General features: G+C 40.9%; 1 protein-coding gene and 1 long non-coding RNA gene across 2 annotated transcripts in view; one reads left to right on the forward strand and one right to left on the reverse strand.

Annotated features, from left to right (window-relative positions):
* The window catches only part of KLHL29 (kelch like family member 29), a 428,500-nt gene that overhangs the window by 180,457 nt on the left and 230,884 nt on the right, over positions 1–17,159 (reverse strand). The window contains exons 4-5 of the mRNA XM_079969762.1: positions 4,100–4,241; positions 2,743–3,285 (exon numbers count right to left, since the gene is read on the reverse strand). Coding sequence (XP_079825888.1) covers positions 2,743–3,285; positions 4,100–4,241 — 685 coding nt within the window. The remainder of the gene's footprint in view (positions 1–2,742; positions 3,286–4,099; positions 4,242–17,159) is intronic.
* LOC307212786 overlaps positions 1–17,159 on the forward strand; it is a 148,089-nt gene that overhangs the window by 32,283 nt on the left and 98,647 nt on the right. The window lies entirely within an intron of this gene.

The raw sequence follows: 17,159 nt of genomic DNA on the forward strand, positions 1-17,159 counted from the left end.
AGACCTGACAATCACAATTATAGTGTCTAAATGAAGCTTTTAAAGAATGAGAATTTCTTTCCCTCTCTGGGTGTATATATATTTATTTACATCAGGGTTTCCCAGACTTGAGTCTCCAGTTGTTGTTGGACTACAACTCCCATCATCCCTAGCTAGCAGGATCAGTGGTCATGGATGAAGGGAATTGTAGTCCAGCAACAGCCGGCGACCCAAGATTGGTAAACCCTGATTTGCAAACACGCACCCATAAACCTACATAATAAATCATATATGGATGTTTCACTGTCTCTCTTTATCATTAAACAAATAAATCTGATAAATAAGAAGATAGTAAAATCTAACTCACAGGAAAACAGCTGCCCACCTTACAATTTATGCAAAACTGTAGAGCTAATCCATTGACAGCTGTCATCAGTTAAAACTAATACCTGCTTTCATCTCTACATTTGAACTCAAGACAAAGTACATGTGGTTTCCGGATAGTGCACCATTTGGGCACTATCCAGACCATGATTTGCTTGGCTTCAGAAAGAGGATAGCCTCATGTTCCTTTAGACCATAACCTTGGGCCTATAGATGCCTATAGATATTTATGGTAAAAACCACAATGGGAATCATGATGACGAACCCTCAACTTTTAAAAAAATGGATGGGCAAATTATTTATCTCTAGGAAAGATTTCAACACCTGGAAGCTGCTCCAAGATGCTTTTTCTGGACAGACAGTAATAAATAAATTAAAAACTCTAGAATCAAAATGAGGCACCCTGCCAAAATATTCAATATTTTCTTTAAATTTTGGATTCTGAAATCTCTTTAACATTTGAAATATATGGTGTTATATTTAACATTTTTTACTGAGGAAGGGAATAAGGTGTGACCTTAATTTTCTTGGAAATAATAAGAAATATATGGATAGCAAAGATCCTTCAAAGTCACTTCATCTCATATTTTCTAAGAAGGAAAAACCTGAAAACACTCAAGAGTACTTTGTTTTAGAAATCAGGGTGTGAAACAACTGTTCTTAAAAGCTGGGCAATCGGAATGAATTTCCTCATATGCAAATGAAAGGTATTTAATAGTAATGAAGTTTCTTTGGTATCAAGCTACACGAAAGATTTTAATATATAAATTAAACATATGGGCACTGTTCATGTGTACAATTAGCTTAGCAGACTTAATGGAGCCTTTGTGGTCTTCTATACTGACTTAAGAGATTTTTCTTAAGCTCCGTTCTATTTCAGTTTCATATGGGGAACACTAAATACTTGTTAAGGAGAGACAGGTTAATTTGAAAAATAAAACAGAGCACACAAAGATTAAATTAAATCAGCATTCTAGTGCTGGGAGGAAGAATGAATTTCCAAACACAACACGGTTGCATCTGATTTCTGCAGCACATTTAAAGAGCTGTCCTAGCATTCACAGAAGCAAGTCAAAGCACCTCTTCGCTTGTTACCTTCCAGAGGGTAATCTCAACCTAGCGTGAGATACAGTCATGCTTTGTCCCTGCGGATATGGCTGCATGTAACAGGTGATGTGAGCTGCTCTGTTTTTTTGTTTTAAATAATGTAGCATCATCCCACAAGCCTAACCTTCCCTCAGAAAGCAAATGTATTTTCAACGACATGGTCAGGGAAAGCCACTGTGTTCTTATCAGACTGAGAGTTTCCCAGAGAACATAACAAGGGAATACTGTAAACTAAAAGAAACTTAGCATGCAATGTCACACTTAATGTTCACATAGTGGACTGTCAGCAAGGTATATGCAGAGCACTACACAACAACCCACACAATTCTCGCCCTTTTTTTTTTTTTTTTTTGTCCCTGGGGCAGATTTGAGGGGTGGGCTGTGAAGTCAATATGAGGGAAATAGAAGTGTGCGGGAGGGAAGCATGCAGAACCCCTATGGGATTTTCTAGTGCAGATTTCCTGCCATCCTAACTTCCCAGCATGGATCAGATGCATTCGGTTCTGTGGATCAAATAACTACTGCTCCTGGCCTGCGAGAGTTAGTACCAGATCACAGGTCAATTTCAATCAACACACTCTGAAGTACCACCTTAGAGGCTCTTGTTGGGTTGGCTAACCCAACCCAGTGTGCAGAGCCAACTAGAATGTTAGCCCAGTCCACACACACACCACGCTGAATAGGAGGAAATTATCAAGTGTCATATAAAAATACTGGCTCAAAAGCCACAACTTAACCTAGAAAGACAGTGGGGTGGTTTTTACGTAAGTGTTCCTCACGAGGGGGGGGGGGACGGGACTCTAAGGCAACAAGCGACAGCTGTCTCATGCACTTTGAGATGTGTATCTTTGCTTGTTCGAGGTACCCTAGCAAGTGTCATTCAGTGCTGAAACCAGTGCATAGTTTCCCCCGACTTCTCAGAGGAAGGAGTTTGTCATCTTTATGAAAAGCTGCCACAGAACACAAGACAGGAAACCGGTGCTGGAATACTGGCAGAGGAACACCAGCACTGTGAGCACTCTAACTGGCAAGGCCACCTCTTATGTAGGGTTTTTGGCAGAACTTCAACATTGTTGACACATTACGTCCCCAAAGTACACATAATCCCAAAGTTGTTGTTTAGTCGTGTCCAACTCTTCGTGACCCCATGGACCAGAGCACGCCGGGCACTCCTGTCTTCCACTGCCTCCCACAGTTTGGTTGAACTCATGTTCTATCCCAGAGCGCAAAGTACAAAGCATGGAAAGCATGAGGAATTCTGGGCTAACTTACCTTTTGGATGCCAAGGATCCGTAAACTCGTACTTTCCCACACCAACCGTCCGTAGCATCTGCACGCCATTTGTGCTGTCCTGACTGCCCGTCTGGTTAGGAGGAAGCTGAGGAGCTGCCTGCCCATTGGTAGCCGGAACGCTATTAGGTAGGGCGGCTGAAGGCAAAGCAGGTGGTGGTGGAGGCAGGATAGGACAAGTCATATGACCGTTCCCTACTGCACTGTGGCCCGGGTGAGTCACCTGACCAACCCCGGTCATAGAAGACATTGTAATGGGATGGCTGTTAGTGTACAGAGGCTGGCTTTGCAGGTTCACAACCATGTTACTCAGAGGCTGTGAAGGCTGCTGCTGAAGCTGGTAATGAGCTGGCATTAATGGAAGCTGGGGGGTAACGTGAGGAGGGAGTGAGGGTGTAACTCCAATGACAGGGGCTTGGACGTTCACGGCTGGGCTGAAGGTCGGAGGTTGAGTCATCCCATAAGAATGAGTGATAAGAGTTGGCTGGCTACCTGCTGCAACTGTTGTAACCCATGGAGCTGTACCTGGAAAAAGGAAAGCTAGCAATAAGAACAATTTTTGGAAAAGGAAGGTCCAATACTCTCTCTCTGTACAATGCTGCTAATATTCAATTTCCCCTGCTGAGCCCGTCCCTCCTGCAACCCCAAAGGAGATGGTGGTGGGGAGACGGATCTGGAACCACTCCAAACTGGCAAGTGCCTGGAAGGACTACGACATGGCAGGAGAGTGCAAATGTTGAAAATAGCGATCAGCTAGCAATACAGAATGTTTACAATGTTATGCACTTTGCAGCTTTGTGTAGCTTAAGTATATGCTTCCAAGAAAATTATCCTCTTTCCCCAACGTGTTTTCATGGCTCCCTGACAAACACTTGGCGCGTATAATAACCGTGTTGCAGCCACTACAAAGAGATTGTAATTAGGCGTCTGGCATAGCTGCACATTGTATGATATGTGTCTGGAAGCTGGAAATCATTTCAGGTGGCTCTGGACATAAAAGGAGTTCTTAACATATTATGCAGTGGCGAGTTTTTTCTGTGTGTGTGTGTTTGTTTGTTTGTTTTCTACCCTGGTGGAGAAGGGAAAAGAAAATGCTTTAATGAACTTGCAGGCATCTTAATACATTTATATTAACCCTGACATAGGAGTAACCTGAGGGGGTCTTTACAACTAGAAAGAAAAGCCAGCTGTAGCATGAAAAAAGGACTCGTGATAAAGTCTTATTTAGAGAGGTAATTGGAGAAAGCATATTGAATTTGCTTTGAACAATCCCTCCACCCACCCACCCACCCACCCACCCACCCACCCAACAGAATTACAAATAAGGCTGAAAGAATACCTGGGTTTTCAGTCTCCCTCATCTGTTTGGATGGGGGTTCGTCTGTGTCCCAGGGGGTAGACTGATTGATGGGTGTCTGTCCCCACCTGACGCTGGTTGCTAATCCTTGTGGCTGATTCTCTGTCTTTGAAATGCAAGGCGTCTGTCAGGGAACAAGACAATACATTGCGTATTTAGACTAATTATATATATGTTGCTGTTGTTTTTCAGTATCACAATACTTAAAAAAAAATTAATAATAATAATAATAATAATAATAATAATGATGATGATGATGATGATGATGTGCACCCCACCACTGAGACCATTCCATTGTAACTATACAACATCCCAAAATTTCAACACCTCTTGCAATGGTTTGACCTCTTTCCGTTTTAACAGTACAAATTCTACAAACACCCTCCATATCTCCTCAAAATCATTTCTCCTGCATATTCCCTGTCTTACCTTAATGGCACGTTAATTTATCATTAATAGATATATCCCACACTTCTTTATTTCCAGTCTTCCATTTTATATTCTGTTTGGCCCTTCCACTTTCTAGCTATAAGAATTTGTGCGGCTTTCATTAAATTTGTGAGCAAGTCCTTCATAGCCTGTGAACCTTCCATCCTATCATAAATTGATAGTAATGCTACCTCTGGACTTTTGGTTAGCTTTAACCCAGTGATTTCTGTTATCACCTTAAACACCCTTTGCCAAAAAATAGTACATATTTACATCCCCTTTAGGCTAATATAAACGGCATCTGTATAACTTTTCACATGTTTTTGTAATATTTTATAAATATATATAAATTCATATTGCATTTAGCCAGACTTGGACACAGAGGCAAAACAATTATAATGTTCTATTTTATGGAATGATTAATATTTATAAACAACATAACCACCATTGCTTTAAAGCAACAGTAAAAAAAATCTAAACACTTGCCACAACTTGTCAGCCTACAATTCGCTACAGAATTTTGACAATGCTGGTGTAATGTTTCTGATACTGGTCTGTCACAGAAGTCCGTATGCTTCATATCTAATTATTGATTTACTGGGGACTTCATGTTTTGCCATCATACGTCATGTTTTGCCATTTAGGTTGTGTCCAACACTGGTCATGCTCAGAGTAAACTTTGAATTTAATAAACATGGCTAAACTAGCACCATTAATTTCAGTAAGTCCATTCTGAGCAGACGTTAGTTGGATGCAACCCTTAATTTCATGCTTCCCGTTAAATTACATTTTGAAGCTTGAATATATGTTCAGACAAACAAGTTGTGCTTGGTTCCATTCCAAAATATGAAAACCAAAATGAACAAAGCCCCAAGCCCATTGCATTTGGACATTCTTGAAAAGTGGATTGCGACAAGTTACTGCAAAAGAGGTCTTAGTATTTAATGTTCAACAATCCCTAAAACTGAACCAATAATGCAGAACCACACTATAGGAGTTGGCTGCAAAAGTGCTTATGATGGAAATATTTTAAAGCTAAAGCTGTTAAAAGAAACTGTAAAGTGTTGAAAAGGGCAAGGTTCACTAATCATGAAGTGGCGGCATAATCAGAGACAGCTCTGTATAAACAATCACACAAAACTAAATGTTCAACATGATAACTGCTGGGCTTTCCTGCTCTTCCCTGTATATTTGCCAGGGGGCAAAAATAGGAGGCTTTCAGAGATGAAAAACCAACCAACCAAGTCCTTTTTGTAACGCTACCAGTGAACTATGTGAACATGAATGGTTTGGTTCCGTTGGTTTTGCTCCTCCTAGGCCAGAAGGCAGACACTGGCCTAGTTCATGTGATACGGTATGTCTAGGTAATTTTGGCATATAAGCAATATATAAATTAATAAACAATATACACATGATAATAATAAGCCGAACTATGGTTTGCTGCGACCACGCGAACCTACTGGCTCCCAGAGAGAAGCTCCCAATTGCTTTGCTCCTTTTAGGTGAATGCTTTGTAGCAGCTAAGCCAAGGTTTAGTTTAGTGTATCATCCAAGCCCACAATCACAGTGAAGCTCCTCCTTAACACATAAGCTTGTTTGTTGTTGGCTACATATCATGGTTAAGGAAAACTATGAAAGTGATGTCCCGGAGGGGGGCAACATAACCCCCAAAACCTCAAAAATTTGGGTTTTTTCTATTAAAAAAAAAGCTCAAACAATTTGTCTGTGTCCAGATTTTCACTTCTTGAAATATGGCAACCCTAGATCAACCATGAACTTGGGTTTGGATGACACATTAAGCACCAAACTGAGCTGGGAAGACTGGGGAGGAGCAAAGACCCTGGGAGCCAGCATGTTTGTGCTAAGCCATGGTTTGATAGAACGTTATGTGCGAATGAGACCATTATGAGTGTCCTTTGGCTGTCTCCAGAATCAGTGTGCAAACTTCTCTCTGCTAGAACAGCAGAAAAGCCTGCATCTGCTTGCCCTCATTCTTTCTTACCCTGCCTCTTCCTTTCCCTTTCTCAAAATATACACCTGTAACCAGGAGTTGGCAAAGTTTTTGTGGCTTGGGCACAAACAAACAAACACTATTTCCGGTGCTCCTTCCAGCACGGAGGAGGCGTGCACAGCTTCCCATTGGCTGCAGGAGCTTCCTACAGCCAATGGGAAGCTGGCCAGAGTCGCGGAAGGCGGTCCCCGCTCTGCTCCGCCCCAGTTTAGCGCGGTGCACAGGATCTGACCGAGCGGGCAGTGGGAGTCTATGGGTCAGTTAAACGGCCCCCGTGGGCTGCTTGTGGCCCATGGGCCTTAGGTTGCAGACCTCTGCCTTTAACCATGAGAACACCACATTTAGCAACTTATGGTTTTAGCTCAAAGTCTCCAACAATCTGAATTTGGCTTCAGTTTACACATCTGAAAAAATGTCACTCTAATAATTAAAAGTGGATTTTGCGTGTTTGTGTAAATTCATTTTCCAAATTGGTGCGTCTGCTTTCTGAAGTTACAACACCAACCAACTTCAAGAGGCACAGAACCATGTAACTAAGTGCTGGATTCCTATTCAAAAATACTCCTAACACATCTATATTAGTGTGTGGTTTCTGATCTGGTCAGGGGCTCATTTCTGCAGAGATGATATTCGCTGGAGTGGCAAATAGGAAATAAGGACATTCTACGCATGAACCAAAGTTTACTCTTATTTCAGGCATGCATCTACAGAGAATGCATCACATATCCTGGGTCTTAATGGCTCAGTAAACTTTAATACACATATCTAGCCTATTAGGATCCTAAGCTAGTATGTATTCAACCAGAAAGAAGCTACATACTAAGTTAAAATAAAATCATAATACCCAATAATGGAGTTCAGTACCAGGAGCTACAACTTGGGAGAAAGAACAACCTTTGTAATGTTCCAGTTTATCCTATTTTAAAGCTTAAAGAAAACAACACCCTGGTTTATTTTTGCTACTAAACAAAATGCTATTTTGGAATAGTTACTCATCTCTTGTCTTGATTATATAAATGCTTGCTTTGTATTTTCAGAAGTCTTAATTATTGAACATTATAAAAAGGGAACATTATGTGCACATTGGAACACAGTAGCACCCTTTTTAGATCCAATTATGTTATGTTCATTGACCACTGTAAAGAGACGGGCTTCATAAAACACTCAACAAACATCACAGAAAGTAATTGCATTATGCTGTACTTAGCTTTCATGTTTCAGATGCTTGTTTGAATTAAACGAGGGACACATGAAAGAGGTAAATTGCTAGAAACACTCACTCAGGTGTGCATTTCAAAGGGGGGGAAATGGAAAGGTGAAATGTCTACTTGCTTGAAAATACAACCTCTCAAGTTTGTGTGTGTGTGCTATTAAACAAAAACACACATCTCAGAAAGGAACAGGAAATTTTAATACAGGGGTACAAAAATACAGTCCTCTACTGGCATCATGGTATGGAGGTCTGGTAGCATCTTCTAATGAAGAGGTGGCCTTGAGATGCTGTTGGGTTTCCAAATCCCATCAGCACCAGCCGCTGCGATAAATGGTTGGGATAAAGGGAATGGTGGTTTAGCAACATCTGGAAACCCAGACGTTAGTCATCCCTGTTGTAATAGAAAAGCAAACTGATCTACTTAAAGCAGTAAGAAAATATGGCTAAACTTGAAACTACAACTTCTTTTTGCAATTGGCACCTCTTTACTTTCTCTGATGGAAAATGGCCAACAGAATGCTACCCAACCCAATCACTGTAAAGCTGTCTTATCTTACTGAACATAGGTAGCTTAACACCTGTGACTAACATGTTGGCACTGTATTTTGGGAGTGATTTGTTCTCATGTGTCAATTATTATTTCCCTTTCTCCTTAGCAATCATATGTTTTTGTATCTTGTTATATTATTTCTGCATTGTTGAACATGCTAAAATATAATCATCATCATCATAATAAGTGGGACCTGGAACTTATGTCCTAGGAAGGATAAGTGTCAAAGGGGGGTGGGGTGGAAACACAGCTAGACCCACTTACAATCATATCTCGGGTTGAAGTTGCTTCAGGTTGAGCGATTTCGGGTTGCGCTCCACAGCGAGCCGGAAGTAACGGAACGCGTTACTTCCAGGTTTCGCCGCTCACACATGCGCAGACGGTCAAAATGACGTCACGCGCATGTGCGGAAGCAGTGGGTCGCGACCCGCGCAGACGCGGGTTGTGTTCACTTCTGGATGCGAACAGGGCTCCGGAACGGATCCCGTTCGTATCCAGAGGTACCACTGTATTTCCAAAGCCATTCAAGATTGAGAAAAGGACGTCTACCTTTCCCTTGTGACATGAATCAATTAATATACGGGATAAGCTGAGAGTGTAAGAGGCCGGGTTTACAAAAAGCTAATGGAAGCTTATTTTAAGATGGGCTGATTCCTAAAGCTAATACAGAGTGAGTAGAATCAGGCACTCACATGGAATCATTAGTCATAACAGGAAGATAAAATTTCTACCAGACATGTCTTTGGGGAAACCTGACTGGTTCCCTCCTGTTGTTGCCCAGGTTACAGACACAGCAATACACATGCCAAGCAAGACAAACTAGGTTTGCCGAATCCCAAAATGGAGCTCAGTTTGGGCACTTAAAAAAATGCAGTAGCTATGTCAAGCAGGTGAGAATAATTACCAAGCTGACAAGTTATGCCCCTGTTAATATTTGTTTATTCAAAGTATTTTTATATTGTCAAGAATACAATACCAAGATAGAATCACAGAATTGTAGAGTTGGAAGAGGCCCTGATGGTAATCTATTCCAAAGCATCCATGACAGATGACTGAATATGCAATCCTGATTGCCTTACATTAGTTTTATTTTTATTTTTTTAAACACATCTACCAATTTAACACACCTACCAATTCACATTTTAGCACATTTTAATATGGCATGCAATAAAACAATTCAATAGAAAACAACAGCTAAATATGCAATAAAAACAACATATTATAGTTACTGTAGCTTGAGGAAATAGATGCTCCCCCCCCCAGATGTCCCCCAAAGAGGTATCTGAAGAAGTGTGCATGCACATGAAAGCTTATAGCAAGAACAATCTTGGTCTCTAAGGTGCTACTGGACATTATGGGATGCGGGTGGCGCTGTTGGTTAAACCACAGAGCCTAGGACTTGCCAATCAGAAAGTCGGTGGTTCGAATCCCCACGACGGGGTGAGCTGCCGTTGCTCGGTCCCTGCTCCTGCCAACCTAGCAGTTCGAAAACATGTCAAAGTGCAAGTGGATAAATAGGTACCACTCTGGCGGGAAGGTAAACAGCATTTCCATGCGCTGCTCTGGTTCGCCTGAAGCGGCTTAGTCATGCTGGCCACATGACCCGGAAGCTGTACGCCGGCTCCCTCGGCCAATAGAGCGAGATGAGCGTCGTAACCCCAGAGTCGGTCACGACGGGATCTAATGGTCAGGGGTCCCTTTACACACACACACACACACACACACAAATATATATCTTGACTGCATCAGACCAATACAGCTTCCTACCTGAACCCCAAAGAGATATTAGCAATTAGGTATTAGTTGCGGTTCCAGATGCCGTGTGACAGGATCTGTCAGGGTTGGGCTCTTGGAGAAAAGTAATAATGACAAAACAATGTCTTGGAATCAAATTGGCCACAACTTCTGTTTGCTGGGTGATAATTCCTTCAGGGTCGATCCAGGATGTAGGATCGTGCTATGGTGTGCATTATTATCTGGGCAATCCTTCCAGGATGCCCTTTGGGAGTTCTATGGCTTGTTAGCCCCTGTCTGTGCATCAGACAGAACCCTTCCCCTTGGACCCCTATAATGGTGTACCCTGATACTTTGAAACAGGAGTGGGGTCCTGGCCTACCTCCTCTGCAAGACTAAGGATCCAACCCAATGCCTTTTTCTGCCATCCAAGACTTGAACCATGCAAGTGCAAGCGCAGACAGTTTAAATAGAAAGGTGGCGGACCTGTCTGAAGCCAGGCAGGATAAGGCTTCACTCAAGTCCACCTCAAATGACTCACCTACAATGGCCCGCAATTGGGCCGTTTAAATCAAAAGTTGTCCTGTGATTGGCCCAATCTGATTCAAATTTTGTGGGCTTTCCCAGCATCCCATGCACCCGAAGGACATTCCCTCTCCTGACATTGCCTCTGGTCATGCGACGACCACCACTGCTCGTTGACCCAGTAAACAGGCTTTGTTCCCAGTAAGCACTCTGGATCCAGAGTGGTTTTCCCCCCAGAAGTGGACACACTACTACCTTCTCAAAAGTGGTAGGTACCACTTAACCCTGCAATGGCACACCCAGTCAGCCTTTTTCATTACCTCGAATCAGCCGTGATGTGCCATGCAGTTGGCTGGACAGCTACAAGCACACTGTCCACATCCTCAGGCCACAACAGCTGGAACTGGGCCCATAAAGCCCAATCAGATGGTGAATTGGAAGCCTCCCTGTCCTGCTAATATGAAACAATACTCCCTGGGATGCAGCAGGGGGGTAAGGGAAGCAGAGAAAAGGATGGTTCCTGTTATATCCTCTTTTCTGAGGCAGTTAAGTCAATTTATAAATCTCAAAGTTGAACTCATCCCCTGCACAAGCCCCCAGCAGTAAAAAAACTACAACAACCTATTTCCCCTTTTTCATCACGTGAAATTATATCTGTCCATTTATGACCCCATCTGCTAACTTCCGTACAGCATACACTTTATATTTTTTTCTCCTTAAGATATGGCATATACTTTCAGTAGGGAATATAATGGATGTTGGGATTATAAGAAGCAATTTGGTGAAATTAAAAATAGCCTTTGCATATAAGTCTAATTTTTCTCGAGACCCTAGAGAACATTTTTAATTTACCCGAGCTTAGTATCTGCAATGTAGCATGCAGCCAGCCAGAATAAAAACAGGAGCAAATAAAAATACTTCAAATGCACTATTATAAACTGTTACGTGCTTATATGTACATATCAATGTACTAATAACGTATAACAGTAACCACAGCAAATTTTTGAATAACTAATTGTCCACTATTCCCACATTCAATCATGATAGGGTTTGTTTTTTTTAACCACAGACCTTCCATACATGAATTTCTTGCTCAGTTTTAACCAAACTGTGCCTGTTGCTCTAAAATTAAGAAACCATTTTAAATTGCTTTTGTAAATTACTGAAAAAACACACACTCCAAATAGAACTCTTGATGTACTACACACAGAGATGTTACTGAAAAGATAGACGTGGCAGCTTAAACTGAGCTTCTCGGGAAGGGAGAGAGAGAAAATGTTGCTACCTGTGAGACAGAGAGAGAGAGACAGAAAGAGATAATGGCTTGCCTCTAGAGAGATGCTCAAAACGTGCACAAGAAACAGGAAGATGGAATGAGTGGAGTTGCAGCCTGGAGGTAGAAGACATCTGGCAGGTGTTTCAGAACTACAATATGCTCCCCGACACTTTTTCTTTCTTTCTTTTTTAATCTTGGACTGAGCAAAATATCTGTTCCAGAACTGAAGCCACTATTGAGGAAAGATGGGGGAAGAAGCAGGATGAAACCCAATTACATCTGCCTCAGAATACATAATAATCCTGAGACTTCTGCAGAAGCAAAACAGCTCTTGGTGGCTCTTAAAGACGAACGCACACCTCTCTTGTTTATATATTGCATCTAAATATCTGAACTAAGATCCTTAAAATAAGAATGGTGATGTTCACCACACAATGGAACCATGACAGTGTGTAAGTGAGTGTACATATATGTGTGTATATATGTGAGAAGATGGGACGCGGGTGACGTTGTGGGTTAAACCACAGAGCCTAGGACTTGCCGATCAGAAGGTCGGTGGTTCAAATCCCCGCGACAGGGTGAGCTCCCGTTGCTCGGTCCCTGGTCCTGCCAACCTAGCAATTCAAAAGCACGTCAAAGTGCAAGCAGATAAATAGGTACTGCTCTGGCGGGACGGTAAACGGCGTTTCCGTGCGCTGCTCTGGTTCGCCAGAAGCGGCTTAGTCATGCTGGCCACATGACCGGGAAGCTGTCTTCGGACAAACGCCAGCTCCCTTGTCCTATAGAGCGAGATGAGCATGCAACCCCAGAGTCGGTCATGACTGGACCTAATGGTCAGCGGTCTCTTTACCGTTACCTATATGTGAGAAGAGTCAAAAAGGGGACATGCTGTATAGAGGGACCATAAGAGTCATCTAGTCCAACCAACTGCAATGCAGAAATCTTTTGCCCAAGGTGAGGCATGAAGCCACAACCCTGAGATTAAGAATCTCATGCTCTACCATTCTGGTAATTTGTAATTCCGCTGTCCTTTGGACTACTTATAACATTGCTTTGTTTTGTAGCATGAAAAAGGAACTACAAAAGAAAGCTATTCTGTTCACAATTAAGGCTGCAATCCTAACCACCCTTAACTGGGAGTAAGTCTCGCTGAATTGTGGTATCATCTACAACACACATGCCTGCTCCTTGCATATTTGAAATTGGTGGGGAGCAACAGTATCTCACAGCAGAGAGCAACAGCAGTAAATGAGGTGCCCCAGATATATATGGCTACTGGGGAGACGCAGCAAGAAACAAAACAGAGTGGAGACCAGCTGAGGGACACCAAATAGGTGAAATAGCTATGATGATCACAGTCATCAACAACATCTTGCCCCCCGATTCAGGTTCTGTCCGTGAGGGTTAGAAAGTGGCCAACTGGACAACTTTACTAAAAACGATCCGGGAAATTGCAGACATGTTATATCTGTTCCAGCGAAACTGGTGGAAAGCATTATTAAAGATAGAATTACCAAGCATACAGAAGAACAAGTCCTGCTGAAGCAGAACCAGCATGGTTTCCGCAAAGTTCTGTCTCATTAGACTCCTAGACTTATTTAGGAATACAGTGGTACCTTGGGTTACATACACTTCAGGTTACATACGCTTCAGGTTACAGACTCCGCTAACCCAGAAATAGTGCTTCAGGTTAAGAACTTTGCTTCAGGATGAGAACAGAAATCGTGCTCCGGCGGCGCGGTGGCAGCGGGAGGCCCCATTAGCTAAAGTGGTGCTTCAGGTTAAGAACAGTTTCAGGTTAAGAACAGACCTCCGGAACGAATTAAGTACTTAACCTGAGGTACCACTGTAAACATTTGGATACTGATGAGCCAGTATACAACGGTCTGTTTTGTATGCCAATATCCCAGGGAGGACCTTGCAGCAGCTTAGCTCCTCCATGGTCATTTCTCCTCCCACACCACATTGAGTTAAACCAGAGTGTGGCTCAGCATGTTCTCCAAACACAGGCTTGTGGTTAAGTTCTCTTCTCATTAACAACTAGCTGTAGAAGAGGGCACATTAAGTTTAGCAGATACCATTTGACAAAGTAGCTGAGCGACAGTATCTAGCATATCGAAGGCTCATGACCTACTCGAGGCATGCAGCAGTTGTGAGGCTTTTAGATTACATTTTTCGTATTTAGTTCTACGGTCATTGTTGTAATTTACTTACATTTTTAAACTGTTGCATGCCTCATATTCTCATTGGAATATGTGAGACATTTCAAACTGGAAGGGAAGGCATTCCTAAATCAACTGTAATCAGCTGTTCGTATGAAACTTGATGAAAATTATACTTTCCTAAAATAACAGTACGCTCTGCGTGTGTGAAAAGCTGACATTTCTCCATTCTCTACCTCAGGTAAAACCTGCATGCACTTAAAGGCCTGTTGTTTGGAAATTTAGTCTACAGTGTCAATAACCATTGTCAAGAAGACAAGTCTCCATGATGTTTCAATAGTGTTACCCTGGAGATAACTCTGTATTTTATAATTCTGTAATGAAATTACATCTAGCATTGTGGGGGGAGGGGAGCCCTTTTTTTGGTCAATGAGAAAACAGTATTAGATGTGAACAGTAACACCCTACAACACAATATTTTAATTAATATTAAACATGTAATAGGCACATGAATAAACAACTAAGAGATCAACCTTATCAAGGATGTAACCTTTCTGTAAACTAGGAACAGGGAACTTGTGGCTCTTCAGGCATTGTCTGACTACAATTTCCACAACTTCAAACCATAGGGCATGTCTGACTAGAACTGATGGGAGTTGGGGGTATTACAAAATCTGAAGGGCCACAGGTTAGCCCACTTTGCTGTAGATTCTCTCAGGAGAAAAATAAAGTACAGTGGTACCTCGGTTTTCCAACGTCTCCGTTGACGAATGTTTCGGTTTTCAAATACTGTAAACCCGGAAATAAATGCTTCTGTTTTCGAACACGTCTCAGGAGTCGAACATGATATGTGGCTTCCATATTGAGTTTTCGAATTTCAAACATTTTGGAAATTGAATGGTCTTCCGGAACGGATTACGTTCGAAAACCGAGGTACCACTGTATAAGCAATTTCCAAAAGGGTTTCTAAAGTTGCTGATTAAGTGTGTTAAATTAGGATTTCTTTCGTACAGCTTTCATTGGATTATTATTATTACTATTTAAATTTGTTAGTTGCTTTATCTTGCCCAGGACCACCCAAAGTGTTGTATTCCATGTTAAGCATCTGGAGTAATTACCACTGTCTGGTTCCCATATGTACAATCACTAATGTGAATTCCTATTTCACTCATAAAATAGAATTCCTATTTCACTCATAAAACATATTGAAACAGTGAAGGAAAAATCCACCCTTTTCAACTCTTGACAGTGAATGGCGTGTGTGCTAAGTGGTGCTGGATATATAACCCCAAAATGATGGAAGGAGTGATAATTATCTGATAACTCCTTCAGACAGCCTTTTAATTGTGCATTAATGATTATCTGTGCTCATGGTGCTATCAGGACACTTATATACAATCCTGATTTCAATACTGTTTCAGGATAGACTTTACTGAAAACTGTAGTATGGAAGGATTGGATGGATGCAGGAATTATGACTCTGGATCAATTGATAGATGAGGAAGATCAATTCTATACATTTGCTGTGTTATAAAGATAAATGCCACTTAGGAGGTGGCCCAATGGAAATATTTGCAGTTGCAACATTTGTTAATAACCCTGTTTTGACCAACAGCTTTCAAAGCGTCTAAGACACCAGAGATAATAGAACAATTGGTTTAAACCCTTTGAGACTAAAAAGCTGGTGACTACTTTTTATAGATATTTGGTATCAATAAATCAATTTGATATGCAGACTCTAAGAAACAAATGGAATAAAGAATTGGAGGTTCCTATATTACCTAGACAGCGAAAGAGTGTTTTAGCTTCTGTAACAAAGGTGTCAATGGGTTTTAAATTACGTCTTATGCTAGAAAAACTATTACTTCAAATTTATTGGACACTGTTACATCTGTATAGAAAGGGACCATATACAACAACATGCTGTTGGAGATGTGAAAATGCTTCTTTGAAACAAATGTTTATGCAATGTTCTACACTTATGAAGTTTTGGGAGAAAGTACTAGATTGTATAAATATTATTTTGGGGGGAAAGCTAGTACTGTATTGCCAGAGGATAGTATTACTACGATGTGTAATTTGACAGCTAGTCAACATAAATGGATTCTCCACGCCCTCACTACAGCTAAAAGACTTATATTGATCCTCTAGAAAGATAAATATATGCTCCCCTTTAATCAATGGATAGAAGATATGACAACTCTTGCAACATACAAACCAATAGCTTATAGACATAGACTGCATATGGACAAATATAATGACATTTTGAAGGTATTCATTTAAAATATATAGTAAGTTATACGTAAATGTATATGTATAATAACAATAATTTATTGAAACTATTTGATGTGTTTTAAATTGTGTTTGTTTAATGTTAGTGTTTTGTTAGTGTAATGTAGCGTTTTTCTTTTTCTTTTTTTCCCTTTTTGTATTGTATTGTATTGTTTTTATTTTTTGTAGTGTTTAAATTGTTGGAAAAGGTAATAAACATTATTTTTTTAAAAAATATACAATAACAATAATTTTACTTATATACCTTTGTATTAGACAACTATATAAAGAATTATAGATTTTTTTCATATTTTTATTAGGGCACTTTTTGTTTCCTTTTATATTTTTTCATTTTATTATGTTCAATTGAAATATTTTAAAAGGATAGACTTAATTGTTTCGTCCCATAACTTTTACTGCCTGAAATTCTCAAACCTTTTATACCATAAATTTTCTGGGTGGCTTCTGTTCTGTCCCATTTTTGCTGCTCAATAGTGCAAGAGTGCCCCTCCATTGCTAGAGAAAGAGATCTATATATCTAAGCAATCAGTTTGAGAAAGGAGTAGTGCTCAGGTGTTTGTTCCCAGCTGCACAACTAATGAGTGAAAGGTGCTACAGAGCAAATCCACCCACTGGCAGGTATGAAATAACTTGTGTCCAGTTTTGCAAGGAAGACAAACCTTCATTTTCAGTTGAAGATCAGTCTGTAATTTTCATTGACAATAGAAACAATCTGTGATATTTTACAAGGCAAAGTACTCCTCTCTCAGCAACAATGAGTGCATAAAAGAGCACAATATCCATTAAAAAAATAAAATAGCACATTAAGAACTGCTTCCATTTCAAGATGTCTGGCCCAGGTCTTTCACGT

This window comes from Podarcis cretensis (genome assembly GCF_951804945.1).
Source record: "Podarcis cretensis genome assembly, chromosome: 3".
NCBI classification, from domain to species: Eukaryota; Metazoa; Chordata; class Lepidosauria; order Squamata; family Lacertidae; genus Podarcis; species Podarcis cretensis.